The following is a 24,966-nucleotide window of genomic DNA, read 5'->3' as shown; positions in this document are numbered from 1 at the left end:
TATTTGATTAATTCCAAGTAACAGTCAGGTTTCAATAGATGAACAAAATTGCTAGGGCTGTCAATTAATCGCAATTAACACACGAGCTTAACTCAAAAAAATTAATCGTGATTAATCACAGTTTTAATCTCATTGTTAATAAATTTCAATTGGTATTCTATTGTTTAACTATTTTTGTATGTTTTTCTACATTTTCAAATATATTGATTTCAATTACAACACAGAATTCAAAGTGTATAGTGCTCACTTTATATTCTATTATATTGCACTGTAAAAAATTATAAACAAAAGATATAGTATTTTTCAGTTCACCTCATACAAGTACCATAATGCTATAATGTAGATTTTTTTTTTGTTACATAACTGCACTCAAAAACATGTAAAACTTTAGAGCCTACAAGTCCACTCAGTCCTACTTTTTATTCAGCCAATCGCTAAGACAAACAAGTTTGTTTACATTTACAGGAGCTAATGCTGCCCACTTCTTATTTACAATGTCACCTGAAAGAGAGAACAGGCATTCGCATGGCACTTTTGTAGCCAGCATTGCAAGGTATTTATGTGCTAGATATGCTAAACATTCATATGTCTCTTCATGCTTTGGCCACCATTCCAGAGGACATGCTTCCATACTGATGATGCTCTTTTTTTTTTGGTAAGTGTTAATTAAATTTTGACTGAAATTCTTGGGGGAGAATAGTATGTCTCCTGTTCTGATTTACCCGCATTCTGCCATATATTTCATGTTATAGCAGCCTCAGATGATGACCCAGCTCATGTTCGTTTTAAGAACACTTTCACTGCAGATTTGACAAAACGCAAAGAAGGTACCAATGTGAGATTTCTAAAGATAGCTACAGCACTCAACCGAAGGTTTAAGAGTCCGAAGTGCCTTCCAAAATCTGTGAGGGACGAGGTATGGAACGTGCTTTCAGACATCTTAAAAGAGCAACACTCAGATGCGAAAGCTACAGAACCCGAACCCCAAAAAAGAAAATCAACCTTCTGCTGGTGGCAGCTGACTCAGATGATAAAAGTGAACATGCGTTGGTCTGCACTGCTTTGGATCATTATCGAGCAAAACCCATCATTAGAATGGACTCATGTCCTCTGGAATGGTGGTTGAAGATGAACAGACATATGAATCTTTAACACATCTGGCATGTAAATATCTTGCAATGCCAGCCACGACAGTGCCATGCGAACGTCTGTTCTCACTTTTAGGTAACATTATAAACAATAAGCGGGCAGCATTATCTCCTGCAAATGTAAACAAACTCGTTTGAGCGATTGGCTGAACAAGAAGTAGGACTGAGTGGACTTGTAGGCTCTAAACTTTTACTTTGTTTTATTTTTTAATGTAATTTTTTTTGTCCATAATTCTACATTTCATAATAAAGAGATTGCACTACACTACTAGTATGAGGTGAATTGAAATATACTATTTCTTGTTTTTTACAGCATAAATATTTGTAATAAAAATAACTAATGTGAACACTGTATATACTTTGTATTCTGTGTTGTAACTGAAATCAATAAGTTTGCAAATGTAGAAAAACATCTCAAAATATTTAAATAATTGGTATTCTATTATTGTTTAACAGTGCAATTAATCACAATTAATTTTTTTAATATCAATTACTTTTTTTAATTGCTTGACCCCCTTAATAATTACTTTAAGTCTGTAACAAGTCACATGGCCAGGTTATAATAATCTTACTCTTGTTGAGTAGTCCCTTGAACAGTCCCATTGATGTTGTTGGAACTACTCGTGAAGTAAGGTGCTACTCAACATGATTAAGGGTATCAGAATCTGGCCCTTTGATCACACCAATAAACTTCAATTTCAAAAAAGATGATCTTTAAGAATGTGTTTTTGATTCAAAACAATGCATGGAGAGGGTTGGTTTATTTTTTATTTTTTTCAAATTACTGTTTTGATTACATACTGATAAGACAGTGCTATGTAAAATTAATTTGGAAAAGAAAAATACCAAAATGCTTGCACCTACATGTTGTTGTTTTCCTTTTTAAATAAGCCAATAAAAATACATGCTCTGGGCCCAGAATCACTTAGCCAAGTGAGTAGTCCCATTTAAGTGTATGGATTTACTCACATAAGTAAAATTATGCATGTGGGGCTGGATCCTGGAAATTGCTGAGAACTCTGGGCCCATTCCAGCAGAGCACTTCAGCATGTGATTAACATTAAGCATGTGAGTAGTCTCATTGAGTTCAGCAGGTCATGTGCTTAGAGTTAAGCACGTTTAAGTGCTTTGATGGATTGGGCCAGAGAGTTTAGCACCTTACAGGATTCAGCCCAAGGTTAGATATTTACAGGATTGGGTCCTATGTGATTCTTAATCCCTAACCTCTTTGTGATTGAGTCTGGGAGTCAATATTCAGTCCTTAGAGCGCTGAAAAAGGCCCTGATCCTGCAAGTGGATCCATGTGTGCAGACACTGGTGCCTGTGCAGAATCCTTTGTGTGAGCAGGACCTAAGTGAAGAGTTTTAAATGTTTTGTTTTAAAAACAAATATCTAAGATGACAAGCTGATAATTGTGTTCTATTCTTTATCCTCCCTTAGAATTGGCCTGCAAGGTGATGTATCTGATCCAAGGACAAACAGTTTTCTTTACATCCTTGATATTCTCCCAAGGTATAAACTGATCTTCTAGCTCAGCCATTTAAACTTTTTTGAAGTTACTAGGCTGGCATAATATTGTACCAAGGGAAGCCATCCATACTGATTTTAAAGTATGATAGTATAATTGCACTGTGTTCATCCACTTGTTTTCATGTAATCTTTTGTTGCTTGTAAATTCTAGTTTCTTGCTAACACTAATAACAATTTACAGCTTATTGTTTTGATTTCCATGTTTGGTTTTCATGTCTTTCACAAGTCCATTAAAACTCTAGATGCACCATAAAGAGTAGAGGCAGAATATTCTTTTGAATCCAATGGCAAAATTGACTTTACTTAGGAGCAGGGTCCTATGGTCTTTGTTGGTGGATGTTGTATAAATATCAAGACCAGTACATCTGAAATAGCCAGGTGAAAAAGATTTCTGGTTCCACCTTTTGAACTGATTATGGTTTAAACACAATTTCTGATATTATTAGCACCACTGTTTGTATCTCTTAGGGCAGAGATTGTGCCGCCTTCTCTGTTTGGGATGCAACCAGCTTATTGTGGTTTGTAACATTAATAAATCATCATAATAGTATGGAGTTATCTGAGCCCTGCTTCTCTGTTAGTGTTCCTCTACCATCTCTACACAGTACTTGGTTCAAAACCAATTAATGATAGCAACAATTACTACTACACCTCTACCTCGATATAACGCTGTCCTCAGGAGCCAAAAAATCTTACCGTGTTATAGGTGAAACCGCGTTATATTGAACTTGCTTTGATCCACCGGAGTGTGCAGCCCCGCCCCCCCCAGAGCACTGCTTTACCACGTTACATCTGAATTCGTGTTATATCGGGTCGCGTTATATCGAGGTAGCGGTGTACTATTCATATGTGACACATACTAACCAAAATGTTCGCTGCTCGCATCAATGCAAATCAATTCAAAATATTGCTCACAGTCTGTTTTGGTCAAAGATGAATATTTCTGTGAGAGCCTTCTCATGCAGTGGAAGAAGAGAGCTGGTCTAGGTGTTGCCACTGGAGAAATCCCTGCTGCTGGATTGGGCACCGGTCGGCATCAATCTGAGCATTTGGGTTTGCTGCTGTGAGCAACCAGCTAATCATCAATCATTCCTTGGAGATCCTACTTATGCTGGAGGTTGAGATCAGGCTGCCAGCTTCCTGCTCTTCAGTTCTTTCCCTCAGAGGAGCAGAGGGGATCAGGCCACCTTCTGCTTTTCTTCAAACTTTTGCTATATGAACAGGGAACTTGGGCCATCAGCAGCCTTCCTCTGAAATATCTTGTTGTCTTTGGAAGATTTTTTCTTCATCTTTCTTCCTGAGCTATTGCTGGCAAGGGGAAGGATGTGGTCCCAAAGATCCTGGCTCCAGCCAAACTATCTCTTGTGTCCAAGCTGTTATCTCTACGGGTTATCTGCACATGGAACTGGGTGCATGACAGCAGTAGTGTCCGTTGCTTTATTTTTGTTTTCGCACATGGTGACTCTGTGTCACGTTGCCTAGGGCTGAGATTCACTTGTCCTGTCATGTATATGCAGTGCTGCATCGGCTTTTGATGGAATCTAGCACAACGTGCTATCGTCAGTTTAAACCCCAAGCAAGGCTTACATAAACTGATGTATCTAACTTTTATGGTCTCCATAATTTTATTTTCCGAGCACTCACAATCTTTAGTGTATTTCTCCTCACAACACCCTTGTGAGGCAGTGCAGTGCTATTGCCCCCATTTTACAGATGCGGAACTCAGGCACAAAGACTATGTGACTTGCCCAGGGTCATACAGGAAGTCTGTGGCAGAGCAGGAAATAGAACCTAGGTTGCCCAAGGCCTAGGCTAGAAACTTAACCACTGGATCATCCTTCTTCTCTATAAGAAAGATGGTAGAAGATGTATTTTCATCATTCTGGGTAACAAGCAACAAGCCTAGACTCCCCACCCTTCCCTTTCAGTGAAGGCATAAATCTAGCATGAAACTCACACCCACTGAATAACTGAGCACTTTGGTTCACTAGCTATTTGAATTATAGTGGGAAGATCAGCACTAAGATAGTAAATGTTCTTGGAGCCCAATAGCGTAACGTTAATGTAATTCTCAAATAAATTGGTGGTCTTCTGAGTCTCGTCTTCACAAGTCTCGCATGCTACGTATGCTAAAAATAGATTTATTACTGTTGTATTACAGTAGAAATGAAAGGCCCTACATGAGTGGGGTAAGTACTGTAGAGACATAGTAAGAGAGTTTCTGCCCCAAAGAGCTTATGATCAAAATAGCTAAGGCAGACAAATGACAAGTAAAAGGAAGTTTGATTATTTCCCCCATTTTAGGAATAAGGAACTGAAGAACTGGGAGATTAAGTGACTTGCCCAAAGTCACGAAGAAAACGAGTGACTGAGCCAGGATCCTAACCCACATCTCTTGAAGCCCAGTCCTGCGCCTTAATTGCAGTTAATTGCATCCTTCCTCTGTGCTGAATTTGTTTTAAAAAATAGGTCTGTGAGTTCATAGTTTATTAGACTCCTTCTAAGCTCATCCATAGATCGCAACACATTTCAGAAGGGAATGTCAGTACCATTATCCCTATTTTACAGATGAGGAAACTGAGACACAAGAAGAGGGGCAGCTCTTCTTCAGAGACAATTTTTTGCTTTCAAAGTGGAAATGGCGCATTCTGATTGCTGCGTGGTTAGACGGAGAAGATAGAAACTTTCTTTTTCTCGGATACAAGACATAAGACTGTGGCACATGTGACCCTTATCATGACAGGGCAACGAAGTTGGGCTTGGCTGGGAGAATTTATCTCTGTGTCCCAGGAGATGCTGCTAATCTCCCTTGGGCAGATTGTCAAAGTGAAGCTGGAATTACTGCAGACAGATCATAAAAAGGCTGGGTAGCCGTTGCGGCAGAGTTCCCCAGCTCTCGGGGACGTGTTTTGCTGAGATAGTGTGCATGTGTTTTTTGAAATGACATCTTTGCCAGAGACCAGACATGAAAAATTCCAGCCCAAATGGGAAAATGTTCAGTAAAGTTTTGGGTGAGTAAAGTGTAGGAGTTACTGTTTTGTATCCTTAATTGTAATATCCGGCCCAAATTTCATGCCCAGTATTATAAAGTAATTGCAACTTCCTTTCCTGTTTTTACCTTTTTTCCAATCTTTTATAGAGGAATACAGGTGAAGTGGGGCTGGAGGGGACTCGGGGGGTGGCTAACACATGAAGGCATGGAAAGAGAGAACTTGGAGAAATTCTGGATCCAAGGAGGCCCTGGAGTCTTCAGCTGGTGGATGTGGAGTCTGGACACAGAGGGCATGTCTACACTGCAATAAAAGACCCATAGCCAGTCAGCCCGGGTTAGCTGGCTCAGGCTGAGGGGCTATAAAATTGCAGTGTAGATGTTCCGGCTCCTTTTGCATTCATGAAGGGTGGAGCCCAGTTATGTTGGCTGGAGACGCTGGGCAACTTTAGACAAGGGTTTTAGCCTGTTAAAGTTTCGACTCTAAGAAAGGGGTTATACTTTTTGTTTTATATGTAACCATTTCTGTTTCCATTATCCTTACTCTGTATCTCTTAAATCTTTATCTCTGATGAAAAATTTGAGTATTTTTACTATAACTCTATCTCAGTGCTGGGGTTTTATAAGACCTGATCCTAAGTTATACCAGTCAAGCTGGTGCATTCTGTTCCCTTGGGGATCGCAAACCTGATCATTTCTATGAGTGACCAGTGATGGGCTGGGTACTACAGGGGGATGCTTTCAGAGGGGCTTGTGGGCTGGGGCGCACCTTTTGTTAACCTGCAAGGCAAAGTAAGAGCTGAGAGAAGATTCTTAGGTGGCTACCAGACTGGTGGTTTCAGGGTGCTGACATCCAGTTAAGCACCAGCAAGTTGCTTTCTTGCTGAGGCACCTGGAGTCCTGGGCACCTGAAGCAAATGTCACACCTCCTCTATCATTATTGTATTTGCTATCAGAGTTTAGGAGTATATCTTGATGCAGATGTTTTGTGTGTTGGGGCTCCCTTTTTAACCTTCCTGATCATGTTTGGAACAATCCATATTACTGCAGAAGCTCTGTGAAGCTCATATGTGTGACTCATGAATCAGCCAAAGAAGAAAGCTCCAGAATAAAATGAGGAGCTCCCTCCTCCAGAGACTAAGCCTGCTGCCTATGCAATGAGCTTGGTTCCAGACTCTGAGCACCGGCATGGCATTGATGCCACTGGACTTCAGACTAGCCCCACTGACACCATATTTAAAGTAAATTTCCACAAAAGCTAATTAGACGCAACAGAAAATGTCAGAAAGCGAAACTCTCTGAAAACATAGTGTCTACTAAAACGAAGCACTGGGTCTAATCCTGCTTTCACTAAAATTACCTGGAGTTTTGATACTCACTTGAGTGGGAGCAGGATCAGGCCCATTTTGTTACAAGTTTTCCACACACTGGATGAGTGGTGGGGTTTGTTTGTTTGTTTTCTTCTCATCCTGTACCATACAGACCGCTAACTTATAACCTTATGAATGAGAATGATGCTTTGGTAAATGAATAAAGGTCAGCGGTTTCAATGGTAGGCACCTAAATCCTTACCTAGCACCTAAGCAAAAGTGGCCTGATTTTCAGAAGCACAGGGGCTGTCAAGGCTGTATCCCCACTTTGAACTTTAGGGTTCAAATGTAGGGGCCTGCATGAAAACTTCTAAGCTTATCTACCAGCTTAGCTTTGGTCCGCTGCCACCATCACAAGAATTCCCTCCCTGGGAAGCCTTGAGAAACCTTTCACCAATTCCCTGGTGAACACAGATCCAAACCCCCTTGGATCTTAAAAGAAGGAGAAATTAACCATCCCCCCTCCTTCCTCCCACCCTCCTTTCACCAACTCCTGGTGAATGCAGATCCAAACCCCCTTGGATCTTAAAACAAGGAGAAATCAATCTGGTTCTTAAAAAAGAAGGCTTTTAATTAAAGAAAAAGGTAAAAATCATCTTTGTAAAATCAGTATGGAGAATAACTTTACAGGGTAATCAAACTTAAAGAGCTCAGAGGACCCCCCTCTGTCTTAGGTTCAAAGTACAGCAAACAAAGATACACACTCTGGTAAAAAGGTACATTTACAAGTTGAGAAAACAAAGTAAATCTAAGACGCCTTGCCTGTCTTTTTACTTACTAGTTTGAAATAGGAGAGACTTGTTTAGAAAGATGGGGAGAACCTGGATTGATGTCTGGTCCCTCTCAGTCCCAAGAGCGAACCACCCCTTAAAACAAAGAGCACACACAAAAGCCTTTCCCCCCCCAAGATTTGAAAGTATCTTGCCCCCTTATTGGTCCTTTGGGTCAGGTGTCAGCCAGGTTACCCGAGCCTCTTAACCCTTTACAGGTAAAAGGATTTGGAGTCTCTGTACAGAGAGAGCTGTTACCCTTCCCTTTATAGTTATGACAGGGGCTCTGCAATTCTTATTAACTTCATTGAGAATTATGTGTGCTCAGCACCTCTGAAAGTCAGACCATTTTTGTTTAGCTGACTAAAATTAGCCATCTAAATTTGGCAACTTTCACCTAAATCTTTCTTATTGCTAAACAAGTCTGTGCAGTTGATGTAATATGGTTTAAATCTTACTAAACTCCATCGACTTTTCTTGTAGGCTCCAGAGGCTACCAAAATATATACTTTTAGAAAATGTGAAAGGATTTGAAACGTCTTCTGCCAGGTATGGTATGATCATTTTTAATTAGGAACAGTATTAGGTTAAGGGGAGGGGCACGTAATTTTTTTTTTTTAAGTTAAACTAAAAGAGGAGTGGAGTGAAATGGTGCATTTATCAGTTTCAGGTTAAAAATAGTATTTTAATTTTACAATGAAATTTTTAGGGCTTGGGGAACTTTATTGAAAAGTTATTGATTTCTCCAAACCAACAAAATAATTTAAAATATGTTGCTAGCTGGTAGAAGTTGATGTGAATCTTCATTGCCTGTTTTGTGATCTTGCTTCATTCAGGAGAGATCTATATTTTCAAAGAACAATATTATTGTACAACACAGGGTGTGGGTGTAGGTCTCACAGCTTTTACTGGGGTTCCTTTCTAGTGGTTATAGTAGAGGGGCAAGGGCTAGCCGAAAGCCTCGTATTCATACCCTGCTTGCCTGACTGCTGGCACTGAGAATTTGGTGTGACCTCATCAGCAAACTGCGCAGGCAATTAGTAGGCTGCTAACCTGGAGAAGTTTTGGAAATCTTCATCCGCCTTTCATTTTGAAGTTTAGGCTATGGCTACACTACAGCTTAAGTCGACATAAGGTATGTCATGGGGTGTGAATTAGCCACCCTCCTGAGCAACATAACTTAGCCAAATTAAGTGCCAGTGTGGACAGCACTGTGTCAGCGGGAGAGGTTCTCCTGCTGACATAGCTACCACCACTCGTGGGGGCTTGAGTAATTAAGCCCATGGGAGAGCTCTCTCCTGTCAGCATAGAGCAGTGATTCTCAAACTTTTGTACTGGTGACCCCTTTCACACAGCAAGCCTCTGAGTGTGACCCCCCCCCCTTATAAGTTAAAAACACTTTTAAATATATTATAAATGCTGGAGGTGAAGCGGGGTTTCAGGTGGAGGCTGACAGCTCACGACTCCCCATGTAAGAACCTTGCGACCCCCTGAGGGGTCCTGACCCACAGTTTAAGAATCCCTGGCATAGAGTGATTACACAGAGAGCTGACAGCCGCACAGCTGCACCGCTGTAGGCTTTCTAGTGTAGCCATAGCCTTAGTAATTGGGAGGTAGAGACTGAGGTTTAACCCAAAAATGGAAAACTAAATCTTACCCCCTGCTGTGCCAGGTAGGGGAGAGGCTGTAGGGATCCTCTTTTGCCTAATCCCTCCTCCCCCCATGCAAACAATAGAGCAGGATCTTTCCATAGATAAAAGCAATAGGAGAGAGAGAGGAAGCTGCTTTATGTGCCAGCCTGCACATCACCAAATCCCTTCATGAACACTGTTTGTCAGTTAGGGGGCATTTCCAGCTCCCTGTTGGCTACTAGATGCACTGCTTCTGCGTGCAAGAGCTGTGAACTGGGCCCATGCATGTCCCTGGCCTACCTTGTGGGATCCTGTCCTGTAAATGCAATGATCTGTATGTCAGAAAACACACCAGACAACATTCCTCTTTTCCCTTGTGGCCCCTGCCAGGCCAGGATTTAGATCATAATCCTTTCTTTCAGTGCGGATCCAGCCTGCTATTACGCTGCAGAATATAGTATATCCTATATCAGACACTATCCTTAGTAAGCAACCTTGCATTTTAATAGTCTCCTCAAAATATATGGAGTACACTTTTATTAGAAATCCCCTCTGCTAAGCAACCAATTGTTGTGAATCCCCTACTTCAAACAGTCTTTCCTTTATTGTACTGGGGTAGTACTTAAATAAATAAGCTCAGTCGTAAACATAGGCAGATACTGAGGTATCAACTCAAGAATAGTTAAGTAGGAGTTTTAATAGCCTACTTCTAATCTAGCGCTTGTAAATAATTGTGTAATCCACATCTAATGAGAATGTGTTTCCTACTGACTGAACAACATGTTGGAAGTACTTTTGAAAGACCGGATACTTTCTTTGGAGGATGTTTGCTCCAAAGTAGTTGTGGTGTTTCCATGAAAGTCTTTTGTAATTGCTCCTTCTCGGCTAGTGCAATGCTATACTTTGTGTTCTCTCCTGAAACGTAAATGTATGACCATAGTTGGATGTCTACAAAGCTGTGTTTGAGTATTCTAGTGTGTGTGCTAACTGTCCTAGTGAATACAGTATTGCCTTTGATGGATCTTTATTTAAGAAAAGAAAAGATGTGAACAGATAGTATATTGCACTCTGTGTCTAATTGCATGTGAGAAGTAATTGGCTTTATTTTTTTTCATTATTAGAGACAAACTTGTAGAAACACTAAAGAAGTGTGGATTTAAATACCAAGAATTTCTCTTGTCTCCAACATGTGTGAGTAGTAAGATTATTATAACTCATCCAACTGTACCGAAGAGTAAATGGGATATTTGGAAAGAATTTCACATATTGGAAGAAAGGGTGATGTCCAATTTTGTGGACATTCCTATGGACTGGTGGTGCCATCTGACTTAGCTTTGAGTTAGGTCAGGATATTTACATATTCGTTCTGCTTATCACTGCTTGATCGGCCAATGGATACTGTTTAAATCAGCAAGTTTTGCTTGTCCAAGACGTACAGGATCAGGCCATTACTGTGTTACATGTAAATCTCTGTATCTTTGAGATACAGGGTCATCCTTCATTGTGACATGTCTTATCTAATTTCCTTGTTCATGTGATTAAACATCTCCTCTTGGTTCTTCATTGTGACAGATAATGGTCATGATGTTTGCCCTAAAAATTGTAGTTAAAGACATTTCAGTTTCTCTCTGACTTCCCACCTTACATAAAACGTTTGTTTAACTTTTCTATTGATTTGCAGACAACAGTCAGAAACCTGAGAAAAATTATGTATTTCTCTTGCTTGAGAAAAATTAGGTAGGGAAGGTGTGATCAGAGTCACAATAAATCTGTGGGAAGTGAGGGCACTCACCATACTGCAAATGGATGGAAAGATCTGAGATGTACAGTGCATGAAAATTGCCTGTACTGCAGATCCTTAACTACAAACTAATGATGTAGAGATTTCTTCATGGGCACATTTTAAAACACTATTTTATGCCAGTTGAAAATAGCCTTAGTCTAGGATAAGGTTGGTTAATGTTAACCACTTTGAAGTGGTAAACATTTTAAGTGCTAAATATTGTATTAATACAAAAAGTGGTAACTTGATCGTTTTGTGACAGTGCAGATTGCTTTGATTCTCTGTACCATGTGGTCTGATTGTTTTATGGGGTTTTGCTTACAGCTTGGCATTCCCAATTCCAGGCTGCGATATTTTCTGATTGCAAAGCTTCAGTCAGAGTTATTTTCCTTTCAAGCTCCTGGTCAGGTGAGATTCATTGCTATTCCTTGACTACTCTTTGTTTCAAGGAGACTGAGGGCTAGATCTTCATCTGTGCAAAGCTTATGCTCAGCTGCAGAGTGTGTGTGTGTGTGTGTGTAAGTAAAATGGCTGTAAGCCACCTTTTTTTCCCCCTGATTCTGGCCTCGTTGGGGACTGAAATGGCTCCCACTGGGTTAGATAGCTTAAAGTAGTTCTTAGGAACAATTTTGCTTACTCAGAAGAGACCGACATGCTGGGCACTCTGGCACTACCCTCCCTGCCCACCGGAACCTTTTCTTGGAAGGGTGGAGGGTGCAGCAGTGCCCACTAGGAGCCTTAGAGTAGAAAATGGGGGACCACCAGGGCCCCTTGAAGATCTCCATAGAGGAGGGAGTGGCCAACAAAGTCCCAGAGTTCCCGAAAAGAGTGAAGAAGATGAACTGCTAGCCAGTGCCCAGAAGACATTGAAAGGTAATGGTGAATTCCAAGCCTATTGAGACGGACATAGGCATGTGTGGGAGGAGGTGTGAAACTCACCAGAGGTTCACAAACATTTCAGCAAATCTGGTCTGAGTCTCAGGTTACTAGCCAAGCCCCTAACCAAGCAACTTTCACCTGGTCCTAGCTTTCTTTATGATAGTTTCGCACAACCCTTTCTTCCCCTGTTTAAGGAAGTGAAATGGCAAGATCAATATTCCTTAAACTGGCTGCATAGATCTATAAAGCATGTACATGTTAGCACTTCCTAATGCCAGAATCCTTTCAAAATCTTGATAGACGAAAAGGAAGAATCAAGTCTTATTTTATACTGGACAGCTCTGTGTGACTTCCCAAACATTGCTACATGGACTTTTCTTGGCAGTTGACTATTACAGTACTAAGTACAGTATTTTAATCATTTGCATATTTTGTTCCATGGTAGATATTGGAAAATTTCCCAGACCAGGAGCCAAAAGCTTCAGTGAAGCACAGAGTTGCTGCAGGCTTGAAAAAAGAGAGCTCCTTTATGCCACACACAGAGGAATACATTGATCCAAATTCTGGTTCTGATGGTGGCAGTGGACAGTGTTCGCAGAAGGAAGCGTTCGTTTTTAAACTCGAAACAGCGAAAGAAATGGAAAAAAAGCGGAACCAGGACAGTGATCTCTCTATTCAAATGCTACAAGACTTCCTTGAAGAGGATGGAGAAGAAATGAGTCAGTACTTCTTGCCACCAAAGGCCTTACTGCGCTATGCTTTTCTGTTAGACATTGTGACACCCAGCTGCAGGAGATCCACATGCTTCACAAAAGGGTAAGTTTCCAGGAGAGTCCGCTGTGGGACCTTATCCAGACATATTAAATGCAAACTTTGCAGTCATCTTAAAACAAAATGTTTCTTTGCAGTCATCTTAAAAACCAAAAGCAGCGTTCCATCAAAAAGCAAGACATTACTATAACACATTTCTCTTTTATTGCATGCTTCCTGATTCAACAGAATATGAGCATGAGAATCGCTCTGGCAGAACATCGTGTGGCCCGCGCACAAAAGCACTCACAAAGACAATGACATTTGTTTGGTGACCTTCAGAGAAGCTTAATTACCCCTGGCAGAAACATTCTTTTAGTAGACTGATGGAAAACTAATGCACTAATTAATTTCTTTATATTACTTACACATAATGCTTTGTAACTTCAGTAACAGCTCCTTTCCTCATTAAAACTGTCACTAATGTACATTTAATTGATGTTGTAAACAGTGGGGCGAAATCCTCAGCTGGTGCAAGTGGCTCCACTGAAGGCAATGGAGTTATGTCTATTCACACCACTTAGGGATCTGGCCATACATTCCTTATTTACAACAGTTAGTTACATTTTTAATGAAGAAATGCACAAATGAAAGCTCATTCAGTTAAATATCTGTTATTCACTGGTCTAGTAGCTTCCTAATTTGTAGTCTGCATTTCTAAGGCACGATCTTGCAAAGTGCCGAGTGTTCTCAATTCCCATTGACATTAGAGCTAGTTAAGAATTTTTTGATGAAAAGTTGTTGGGTTTTTTTGGTCAGAAAACACTGATTCATTGAAACTAAAACTTTTCACAGGAAAGGGGTCAGCTTTAAGTAATTTAGCGACTCAGATATTTTTAAGAAGTTTTGAAATTGTAAAAAATATTTGACTTCTAAAGTAAACATGTCTGGTTCTAGTTCAACACAATGTTTCATAAACTAACCATTTTTTATTTTAAAAATGTTTTTACTCTATAAATTAATCAAAACGAAATGTTTTGAAATTATCAAAACAAAATGTTTCAGTTCACCCAAACCACTTTTTTCCCCGAGACTTTCAGTTTGTGAACATTTTTTAAGATTGACTCTTTTCCATTCAGGACAGGAAACTTTGAAACCTTGAACATTTTTACGGGATAGGAAGATCATTTTTCTTCCAGCTCTGATTGACATCAGCACCAATACAAGTTGAGGGGAATACTGGAGACACTCAGCATCTCACCAGACTGGGCCCGTAACTAGCACACTTAGTTTAAAACCCTGGGCCAAACTGATTCCTGGTGTAACTCCAGACATTTCACTGCAGTAGCAACAAGGATACATTTGGCTCATTATGTTTTGGTTTTAAAATATACTTTTATATTACAGGAAGGCCCAAAATAGGAACAGTGTCTGGCTTGCTGAAGTTCTTTAATGTAGTTGTGGAACAACTGGTTTTGGGAATAACCAGACCACTCTAATACCCCTCGCTGTTGAACTGGATTGAGGATGGGGGAAGAACATGTTGACTGAGTGTGCAAGTGCACAGCATTTCACAGCAGTGTAGGCTGTGATGCAGGCAATGAAAGGGAGGTATGGCACATTTTGAATGACAGAGCAAGTTAAACCCACTCTTTATAAATCCATATAGTCTTGACAAGGATATGCTATTGCCAAGGGAATCAATGACCTGAAAACTCATGTAAAGCAAGTTACTGAAAGTCCTACGTACTGTTAGAGGAAACTGACTTTTTATTAGAGTCACAAGGGAATACACTATACCCAGACAAAGAATAGGTTGCCTGAGTCAAACTAAGACATTTTAAGTAGCTTACGTACATAAAGAGAAGAACAACAAAATAATCAAACTTCAGTAAAGTAAAAAGTTAGAACATGGTTTTCTAATCCAGCGTCTACTTTCCATATAAGTACTGAAAAGTAATCAACTTCCCAAGTACTAATGTGCTTTTTTTCCCTATGCCAAAACTTCCCAAATTTCATTAAGTACTTAGTCTAGGTTAGGGTTGTTGATTTATCTCTAGTCAGCAACAATAAAAAGAAATATGAACAGCTAATAAAAAAAGATGTAATTCTGCCCAAATTTATTAAAACTATTATTCAGTTGTAAGAGCAGGTGATCTTTCAGAGTATCCACTTAGAATTATATTACATTATCTCTCTACAGAAACCAAAATCTTGTAATTTTTGGGCAGTTCCACCATACATAGTATGTATCATACTACTATATTGTCCACAATTCCTTCAGCATAAATCATTTAGAACAGTGTCTTTTTTATAATAATATGGATGTATGAAAAAGATCACCTGCCAAAATAAGGATTTGAAGTACCAGTTTAGGAGCTACTTGCAATTATTTTAGTTGTTTTTCCCCAGAAGTTTTTTTATTATTATTATTTATAAATGCAGGTACTTTGTGTGTATATAATACATTAGAATTCCTCTCATATGGATTATCTTGTGAAAACAAATATTGGTTAAAAATGTATTTTAAAAAAAATAATCAATTAAAGACCATGTATTTAGAAGCTGGTTTAATTACTTATCATAATCCATAACTGTTTTTTGGGGCCCTGATCCAGCACAGCATTTACATACAAGCTTAATTTTAATCACATGAGTAGTCCTGTTGACTTCAGTGGAGCTACTCATATGCAGAAGTACTTTGCTGGATCAGTGCAGGAGTGCTCAGCTTCATGCAGGATTGAGCCCTAACAAGACTATTGCACCTGTGGGGGTTGGGGGAGGACTTTTCCCACCGCTTTTTCCCTTTGTAGGGTATGTAAAGCCCAAAACAAAAGGTAGCCACCACAGTGTCTCCGTGCATCTGGAAGGGGTGAGTTAAGCTCCCAAGAAGCTGTTCAGAGGACTCCATAACAGCAGTCTATATAGTGGTGAGGAGCGAAGAGGGGAGTAGCATAAGGTGAGGGCCTGGCTAGTGGTTGTGTGGAATAAGTGCATCCAGAGGCGTGATGCAGATGGGTGGCTGTTCCTTAGATGTTCACTGCGCAAAGCCCCTTTATTTTGCGTTCTAAATCCCTGTCTATTCAGGACTTTCTTGCACAATAGTTATCATGCAAGCAGTGTATGTCTCTGACAGTCTGGCAACCCTATAATTACATTTAAATGATAGTCTGTGAGAGACTGTTGAGTAAACATGTATTTACAGTATAAACCACAAACGCTCCAAAAGAGCCAAAATATAGCTTATAATGTCAACTCTTACTATTATATGCTGGATATTTTTTGACTGCTGTAAACAAAAAAGCAAGTCAAAATATGTTCAACTAATGCCAAAATCTGACTGAATTTCTCTGTTCTTCATGAGTGAAAATGAAAATTTTAGGCTCTCACTAATGGTCCTGTCCTCCTTTTTGAGTACAAAGAACCAAATTTTCTAAAGTGGCCATCTTCATTTTGCATGCAAATAGATGCTAAATTGGAGAAGTGCCCGAGTTGTGTACCCAAAAGCCCATTTGCACTTACAAATGCATAATTTGTGCATGAAACTTAGGTGGCTGTTTCTGAAGACATTATGCCTGAAATCCTTGACTGGTTGTTCTATAGATTGTTACTATGGATAAATCTCCTGAGAATAATCCCCAAAGATTATTTTCGGAGGCTGGTTTTGTAGTCCCAGGGTTAGTTGTGTTAATAAGAAGGCCTTTGTGTAACCTTTCCAGAAGACTATTTGTTAGTGCCAGCAAATTAACCTCCATGCTTTTCTACACTCATCAAAATTGTAAAGCCTAATAGAACTTTTCATGTATAATTTTTTTGTTGTTTTTAAGGTATGGTCACTATGTAGAAGGAACAGGCTCAGTGCTGCAGACAGCAGAGGATGTGCAGGTACAGGATGCATTGTGAATATATCAGAATGATTTATTGTTAATTTTTTGTCTTACTACTTTGGCTTAACTGTTCTGGATTTATTATAACCAAAAATGTCTTCAGGTCTAAATCTTACAGCACAGACCAACTATCTCTCCAGATCTTCAGGTATTTCCAATTAATTTACTATGAGTACCCAGATGGAGTATATTAAAGTCATGGTTATGTGGGAAGAATGTGGGTATGCTACTATTTTATCATTCCTATTGCTATGCAGAATATTCACAATGAAACCTGAAAACCTTGATATGGGCTGGGTCTGTGGATAGTTTACAGTACAACAGATTTTTGCCTCTAGGGCCATTTATGGGCCAGTTTTTGCACACAGATGACCCTATTCTACAGCAAAAATGTCAAACAATTAAAACTCTTTTTTTTAATTTCAAAAGTATTCTATTTTGCATTGAAACACACAACATTTTGAAATAGTCCACTTTTAATGTGAAGTTCATCAAAAAGTGACATTTTAGCACAGGAAAAGTAAAAACATGAAATGGCAGGCTTTTTTGATGAAATATCACAGAAAAAAAATTAGGTTCTGTGAAAACAGTTATCATACAGATATGGAAAAACTTCACTTTTTAATCCTTGGCCAGGATTTAAATACTGTAGCATTTTTGGGTGTACAAGGAATATAGTGTTGGAACATAGAGGAATATCAAAGCTGTCATGTTTAACAAAGTATACATAGCATAATTTAGTACAGGATGTTAGTTCCTGCTTATTGAGTCATCTCTCTTCTCCAGTATTCGACTGCAGGGTATTATCCTGTGGTTGCATATTTGAATATTTGTATAGCCTCTGACTTGAGAAAAAATGATTACTCGTTCTTGACAGCATGATGGTTTTCCTTGTAAACTGTAATTGGTGAGACATTTGAGTGCAAAAGTATAGCACAAACTATACTTTCAAACAGAATGCACAGCCATACTGTTGTCTTCAGCAATGCAATCACCTTAAATTATTTCATGAAGATTTGCTGTAATTTTATGTAGTCATTGTCCATCATCCATATCTGTTGTTTTGTACTGTCCCCACAGCTAGAATCAGTGTTTAAATCCATTGAGATGCTATCAGAAGAAGAGAAGCTTATGAAATTGTCAACACTAAAACTGCGATATTTTACTCCTAGAGAAATAGCAAATCTCCATGGATTCCCTCCAGAATTTGGTACGTGCCTCTGAATTTCCCCCGTCTCTCGTCTAGTCTTCAGAACTACAACCAGAATTGCCAAGCTGGCATTTTGAAGAAGAATGCTTCACTTTTTGTGTGTGTTACTACAATATGACTTTTATGATGGATGATTATTATTTGGTGACCATTTCTCTAAACTTTTATCAGTTTTTCCCAATTTATAAGAACAAACCTATGTGTTGTATAGCCAAATAGGCTTGTTAATGTAAACTGGGAAAAACAATGAGTTTGGAATGAAAAGTTGCTGTATTATTAAAAGCCAGTGAAGAGAGGCACTCGTTTGACTTAGTATTTTTTCTTCTAATCTGGGGGGGGGGGGGTGTTTTGTTTTTTTTGTTTCCAACACATGAGATGCAGAAAGCCGTCCATTATCATCATTTGTGTTCTCTTTTGGCTTTAAAAATAGATTTCTTGGTGCTTTTAGTGTTCATCTGTTGGGAAAAGGTAATTACAATATGGAACAATAAAAGACTAATTGTTTTATTGCAGTCAATATTATAGGTCCCATAAGGTTAACACAGCAACATTATCAAAACTGCCCCCTTCTTTCTGGCACCTGTGACTTGCTTTCAGAAGGATGACATCACGCTTTTCTCTTTCCTCTTCTCTCCTCTTGTCGATACAGAATGATAAGAGAGAGAGGTAGGAGAATGACCCAAAACAAGCCAATACTTGGGGCCTAATTCTCATCTACGATGTTACAGCTCTGCCGTGCAGCGTAAAGGGGCCATGGTGTAATGAGAATCGGGCCCTTAATGTTTTGTGGAAAAACAAACTGAAGGCAAGTAGAGTCTGCATTCTCTGCCAGCGTGTGTCACTAGCAGAGCAGCATCCTTAAAAAGCAAACATGACCTAAATTATGTGAAACAAGGTCCAAAATTGTGCAGCGAGCCTCGCAAACTATATTAGGCACTAACTCGCTCTCTCTGGTGATGTTGGTTAGACTTAGGCCAAGGAAGTACGAAGTCTGAGATAATTTATCCAGGCAGATGAGGGAGCAGGGTCTGAGAAAACGTGTCCAGTCCAAGCTAAAGGAAGCCCAAGAGCCATTACTGGTCTAGCTGGCTTATAGGTGTCTATATATACATTTTAAGCCTGTATGAATCCTGAGCCTAACACAGTGGATTGCATGGGGAATGTGGCTGGGGATCCCGGGGGAGGAATTCAGGCACAAATGAGCCTTTGGAGGGGAGTGGCTGCCCAAGTCTAGGTGCCAGGGAGCTGGGCAGAATGGCTGGAGCTGGCAGGAAATGCATTTTACTACAATAGTTTGCATTCAGGGACTTAATAACTGGCAGAGAAAGCTGGAACAACTCCTCCTAGCCACCTCCTCCTGGGCATCCCTCCCTTGGCTCAGCCTCTCCCCAGCAAGGAAACTTGGAAACTTTCTGAATCAGCACATTCTGGCTGCTATGACCACATCCCCCTTCCAGCCAGAATAGCCATCTCTGGGGGCTCTACTACTAGACTGCTACCCGCCTCCCGCCCCCACCATCTGTGGCTATGCCAGTGAAGCTGCATTAGCATAGATTGCAGGGAAAGCTGTGCTCCATGGCTGTTTGTAAAATCTTAACAATGTCTGTGTTGCTCCCCATAGGCTTAATCCAAAATCCATTGAGCTCAGTGGGAGTTATTCCAGTGGGGTGTGGCTCAGATACAGTGTGGGGGACACTTGTATGTGTATTGCAGCTCTCAGTAACTGCATCAGGAAATGTTTGTGCAAGTTCCAATACATCAGAAGAGCAGGGACAGACCAGACTAACTTTGTCTTTGTATTGTATGTTGTTTTTGTTTTAGGCTTTCCTGACAAGATAACAATGAAGCAACGCTACCGCCTCCTGGGAAACAGTCTCAATGTACATGTAGTGGCTAAACTGGTCTCACTTCTGACCGGATGATTTTGAACCCAAACTTGATGAGATCTGTCTGGCATAGGTCCTGCTAACTCAGAATATACTTTCCTTCTTTGAGAGACTTAGTAAAAGTTGTAGCAGCTTTACAAAAATCATCACTAACATTTTAAATGTCCATGCAAAGTATCTATCTGGAATAGATTTATTCTTCTGAACAACTGGTATGGAGGATCTGAACTGTTGGAGCAAACAGTTACACTATTAAAATGGAAGTTGCCAATACTTGTCCTATTTACATTTTATTTTTATCTTGTAAAATACGAACTGCAGTACTTGCCAATGAAAACAGGTAAAACTGTCACTTCATCTTAAAACAAGTCTGTCTAGAAGCTGTCGTTTAGAATAAAAAATATGTGACAGGCAGTTATTTTAATAAAGTTCAGATAATGTGTTCTACGTGTAGAATATCTTTAGCTGTAAATATTAGCTTGTTCTATTCTTAAAAAAAAAAGCTACTGTGAATATCTTCTGACAATTTATTGTAATTTTGATACGTTTTTACAACAAATGTAACTTTTGTAAAACTGATAAGTTCAGTATTTATATATAATATTTTTTAAATAGACATGATGCCAAATCTAACATAAGTATCCATCTAATCTTTCTAGGTACTTATGACCCCAGCTCACAATCATGGCTGAGCCTGGTGTGAATTGTTTAATGGTAACCTAAGAAAAATTACAACCCTGACACTGACCTCACTGATCATGTGCTACCTTTTCATAGAATCATAGAATATCAGGGTTGGAAGGGATCTCAGGAAGTGATCTAGTCCAACCCCCTGTTCAAAGCAGGACCAATCCCCAACTAAATCATCCCAGTCAGGGCTTTGTCAAGCCTGACCGTAAAAACCTCTAAGGAAGGAGATTCCACCACCTCCCTAGGTAACCCATTCCAGTGCTTCACCACCCTCCTAGTGAAAAAGTTTTTTCTAATATCCAACCTAAACCTCCCCCACTGCAACTTGAAACCATTACTCCTTGTTCTGTCATCTACTACCACTGAGAACAGTCTAGATCCATCCTCTTTGGAACCCCCTTTTAGGTAGTTGAAAGCAGCTATCAAATCCCCCCTCATTCTTTTCTTCTGCAGACCCAGTTCCCTCAGCCTCTCCTCATAAGTCATGTGCTCCAGCCCCCTAATCATTTTTGTTGCCCTCCGCTGGACTCTTTTTCCAATTTTTCCACATCCTTGTAGTGTGGGGCCCAAAACTGGACACAGTATTCCAGATGAGGCCTCACCAATGTCGAATAGAGGGGAATGATCACGTCCCTTGATCTACTGGCAATGCCCCTACTTATACAGCCCAAAATGCTGTTAGCCTTCTTGGCAACAAGGGCACACTGTTGACTCCTATCCAGCTTCTTGTCCACTGTAACCCCTAGGTCCTTTTCTGCAGAACTGCTGCCTAGCCATTCGGTCCCTCAGCTGTAGCAGTGCATGGGATTCTTCCGTCCTAAGTGCAGGTCTCTGGACTTGTCCTTGTTGAACCTCATCAGATTTCTTTTGGCCCAATCCTCTAATTTGTCTAGGTCCCTCTGTATCCTATCCCTACTCCAGCGTATCTAACACTCCTCCCAGTTTAGTGTCATCTGCAAACTTGCTGAGGGTGCAGTCCATGCCATCCTCCAGATCATTAATGAAGATATTGAACAAAACCAGCCCCAGGACCGACCCTTGGGGCACTCCTCTTGAAACCGGCTGCCAACTAGACATGGAGCCATTGATCACTACCCGTTAGGCCCAACGATCTAGCCAGCTTTCTATCCACCTTATAGTCCATTCATGCAGCCCATATTTCTTTAACTTGCTGGCAAGAATACTGTGGGAGACCGTATCAAAAGCTTTGGTAAAGTCAAGGAATAACATGTCCACTGCTTTCCCCTTATCTACAGAGCCAGGTATCTCGTCATATTTCTCCCTGCTGCCTCTACCACACTGTAGCCTGAATCGCCTGCAATGTATCCTCAGTCCAGAAACAGCTTAGAAAACTCCATGGCTGCGTGGCCCATGAAGTCGGGGGTGCCACATGGTAAGGAAAAAAGGCTTAGGGAAAGGCAGTGAAATCCAGGAGGGAACACCTTGACTGCTGACTACACGCTGCCTGAACCGGAGCCTGGAAGAGAGGACAGGCCTGGGCTCTCCTGCCAGCCCCGAGGGAGTGGCACTATGTGGTAGCAAATACCCAGGATTGCCAAAGGAGGACTTTAGTACTCAGGAAGGGAAAAATGCAGATAGTGACCTGGCCGGAGAGCTGAGTCACGGAGACAGCAGCAGCTCGAGGAGCAAGAGAGGGACTGCAGGCAGACAGAGAGGTGGAGGGACAGCGGGCAACCGGGGGAAGGGATGTCGACCTGGAAGCTAATCCCCAGAATGACCAGGAGGAGGCATCAGTCAAGCACCCATCTCATCCCCTCAAACACTGAAGCTCCCCAATCGATTAGCCCCTTCCCTCCCACCAGCACATTCATAGCGGTACTCTTCCCCCTCTTCCTTTGGGCCATGCAAGTCCACAGTGTGAGAACACAAAGCATCCCAGAGTGCTGCTGTTCAGGTGCACCCACCCGTGGTAGCTGCACTTCTTGGCTGAAGGCACCAATTCAGCAGCCTCTTGCTGTCATAGGTCCATTCAGAGGGAAATATCTCACCTGTGGCTTCACAAAGATTGTGATGAGCACAGCAACCTACAGTCATGTTGACAGCATTGATGACACTGGCATCCAAATGGGTCTGTAAAGCTCTCTAACAGGATTTCAATCTGCCAAAAGCACATTCAACAACCATTCTCCACCTGAGTGTAATTAAACCTTTTGCCAGGGCCTCTGACATCAGGGAATGGTTTCATAAGCCAAGACCAAAGGGAGTATGCAGGGTCCCCTGAATAGTTGAAAGTAATTCCATTTGTGACATTGTCATTTGGTGGGAATAGTGTCCCAGCCTGTCCACTAATGTAGACTCCCAATCATTGAAAATCCGTAGCATCGTGAACTCTCCCCGTGTAGCCCACGTCAACATTCATAAACCACCTCTGGTCTATGAGGGCCTGCATAATAATGGGATAGTACCCTTTGCAGTTTCGGTACTTATGTGCTCCTTGAGGAGGACAAACTATGGGCACATAAGTCCCATCAGTGGCCCCGGCGCAGTAAGGAAACTCCATTCTACAGTAGTTAACTCAGAAATATCTTTTGTCTGCCACCTCGGGGTAAACACATGCCTCAGAAATCTCTGCAACCACTTTACCCACAGTTGACTTTCCTACAGCAAACTGGTGGCAGTGGACCAGTAGAAGTCTAGGGTAGCCAACTTCCAGACGGCTACAGCAACCTGCTTCTGGACCGGCAAAGGTGGCCTCATGGGTGTGTCTTTATGCTGGAGGGTCAGAGCAAGCTGCTCATAAAGCTCCAGAGATGTAGCTTTCTTCATGCTTAAGTTCTGGACATACTGCTAGTCATCCCTGGTCTGCATGGCCATGTGATCCTACCAGTCTGTGCTTGTGGCCCTGCACCAGTCTATGTAGGGAGCATCAACAGCTATACTGGTGTAATGATTTCATCAGCCAGCGTGAGTCTGCAATGCTTGGTTGTTGGTGATGGTACTCCTCTTGCTCCATCACATGCTCTGTCAGGTGCCTGTGGTGGTCCAGAAAAGGCTGCTGAAATGTCCAACACCCCATGGAAGCTCTGCCCATTTCCTGACACAGAAGTGAAAGCCCAAGCAAGAGAAATCCTTGAAAAGGGGCCTTCACCATATTGCTTAGCAGGCTGGGTGGGCCAGCTGTTCAAACTTCCTGTCATGTGCAGACTGGGCAGTAAAGTTTTCTCACAGTGCACCACAGTCAAAGGGCTACCGCGGCCACATTTCAGGTGGGTGCTAGGGTGTCCGAGATGTGTTTGGTTTGACTCAAGTCTGCATGCTGTTGTGATGTGGATGACAGAGCTCCACGTCTGAGTCTGGGTTAGAAAATTCTTAATGTAGGGTTAACCATCAGTGCCCCAGGTTCTCCAACGTGGGTCAGCTGCCTCGCGTCTCACTAACCTTGGGCTTACATTGCAGTGTAGACATACTGTCTGACGGCAGGGGCAGGACATTCTTGTGAAAAGCCATGGGCTGCTGAACTCTCCTCTTAGGTGAGGATGAAACCTGGATCCATTTCTTTATTTGGTCTCTTGCACTAATAGAGTAGCATAGGAGTCGCCAAACTTACTGGACCTCTGAGCCACGTACAACAATCTTCAGAAGTTCAAGAGCCAGGGCACACCTGCCAGGAGCCAGAGGTCGGAGGGCTTCAGCCCTGCTTCTGCTGAAGCCCCGAGCCCTGGCAAGTGCGCCCTGCAGGGCGGAAGCCCCAAGATGCCCCTCCCCACAGGCAGAAGCCCTGAGACCCCACTGCCCGCAGGGCAGAAGCCCCGAGACCCCGCTCCCCACTGGGCAGAAGTCTCTACCACACCACCAAGGCAGAGATCTCAAGCTGCCCCCCCAGTCTGGTAGGTGGAGAATGGGTGGGCGTAGGGGGAGGGCTCCGCGAGCCACACTTTAATGGTAAAAGAGCTGCATGTGGCTTGCGAGACACAGTTTGGCCACCCCTGGAGTGGCAGAAGGACCCTACAACATTCTCCTGGATAATCTACTATAAACCAAGGATAGGGCAAGGAGTTTGTCTTATTTTGAACAGAATTTGTTTTGACCCATAGTTTTATCATCAGCCCTACATTGGGCTGATGGGGTGTTGATGGGGTGCGTTAGAAATGTATCTATCAACAGGATCAGTAACTGCCCTGTAATTGTACAGTGAAGACAAAGTTAATCAGCAATAGGTTTTTACTGCTAGTGGACTCAAAGTAAAGGGAATCTTTGTTCCTCTTTGGAGCGATCTACATGAGTACAAGCAAATATAGATGTATTTATGATTTTTTTTTTAATGGTGTAATTTAATAATACAAAGTGGAATGTCTTATGGCAAGCTGCTAAAGTGACCATTCACGCTGCAAAGTTTAGGCACCGCGAGACTGATATTTAGGAATAAATGGTGCTATCTTATCTATGAGAGCTATAAGTGTGGATCAACTGGAGAATGTAAAG

At 41.3% G+C, this 24,966-nt stretch overlaps 1 protein-coding gene across 3 annotated transcripts in view; it reads left to right on the top strand.

Annotated features, from left to right (window-relative positions):
* TRDMT1 (tRNA aspartic acid methyltransferase 1) overlaps positions 1 to 20,368 on the top strand; it is a 41,247-nt gene extending 20,879 nt beyond the window's left edge. The window contains exons 4-11 of one of the 3 annotated variants that reach the window (XM_024193322.1): positions 2,589 to 2,660; positions 8,291 to 8,356; positions 10,560 to 10,629; positions 11,546 to 11,629; positions 12,546 to 12,916; positions 16,678 to 16,735; positions 17,818 to 17,947; positions 19,769 to 20,368. In XM_024193322.1, coding sequence (XP_024049090.1) covers positions 2,589 to 2,660; positions 8,291 to 8,356; positions 10,560 to 10,629; positions 11,546 to 11,629; positions 12,546 to 12,916; positions 16,678 to 16,735; positions 17,818 to 17,947; positions 19,769 to 19,869 — 952 coding nt within the window. In that variant the 3' untranslated portion in view covers positions 19,870 to 20,368. Of the gene's footprint in view, positions 1 to 2,588; positions 2,661 to 8,290; positions 8,357 to 10,559; positions 10,630 to 11,545; positions 11,630 to 12,545; positions 12,917 to 16,677; positions 16,736 to 17,817; positions 17,948 to 18,596; positions 18,818 to 19,768 lie in introns of those variants that run through there. The other 2 variants (XM_024193324.2, XM_024193323.1) reach the window with 2 other exon arrangements.
* Positions 20,369 to 24,966: the final 4,598 nt, after the last annotated feature.

This window comes from Terrapene carolina, unplaced genomic scaffold, assembly GCF_002925995.2.
Source record: "Terrapene carolina triunguis isolate 2854851 unplaced genomic scaffold, T_m_triunguis-2.0 Scaffold84, whole genome shotgun sequence".
NCBI classification, from domain to species: Eukaryota; Metazoa; Chordata; order Testudines; family Emydidae; genus Terrapene; species Terrapene triunguis.
The sequence above is the reverse complement of the archived record's forward strand: the minus strand, read 5'-3'. Positions and strand labels throughout refer to the sequence as shown.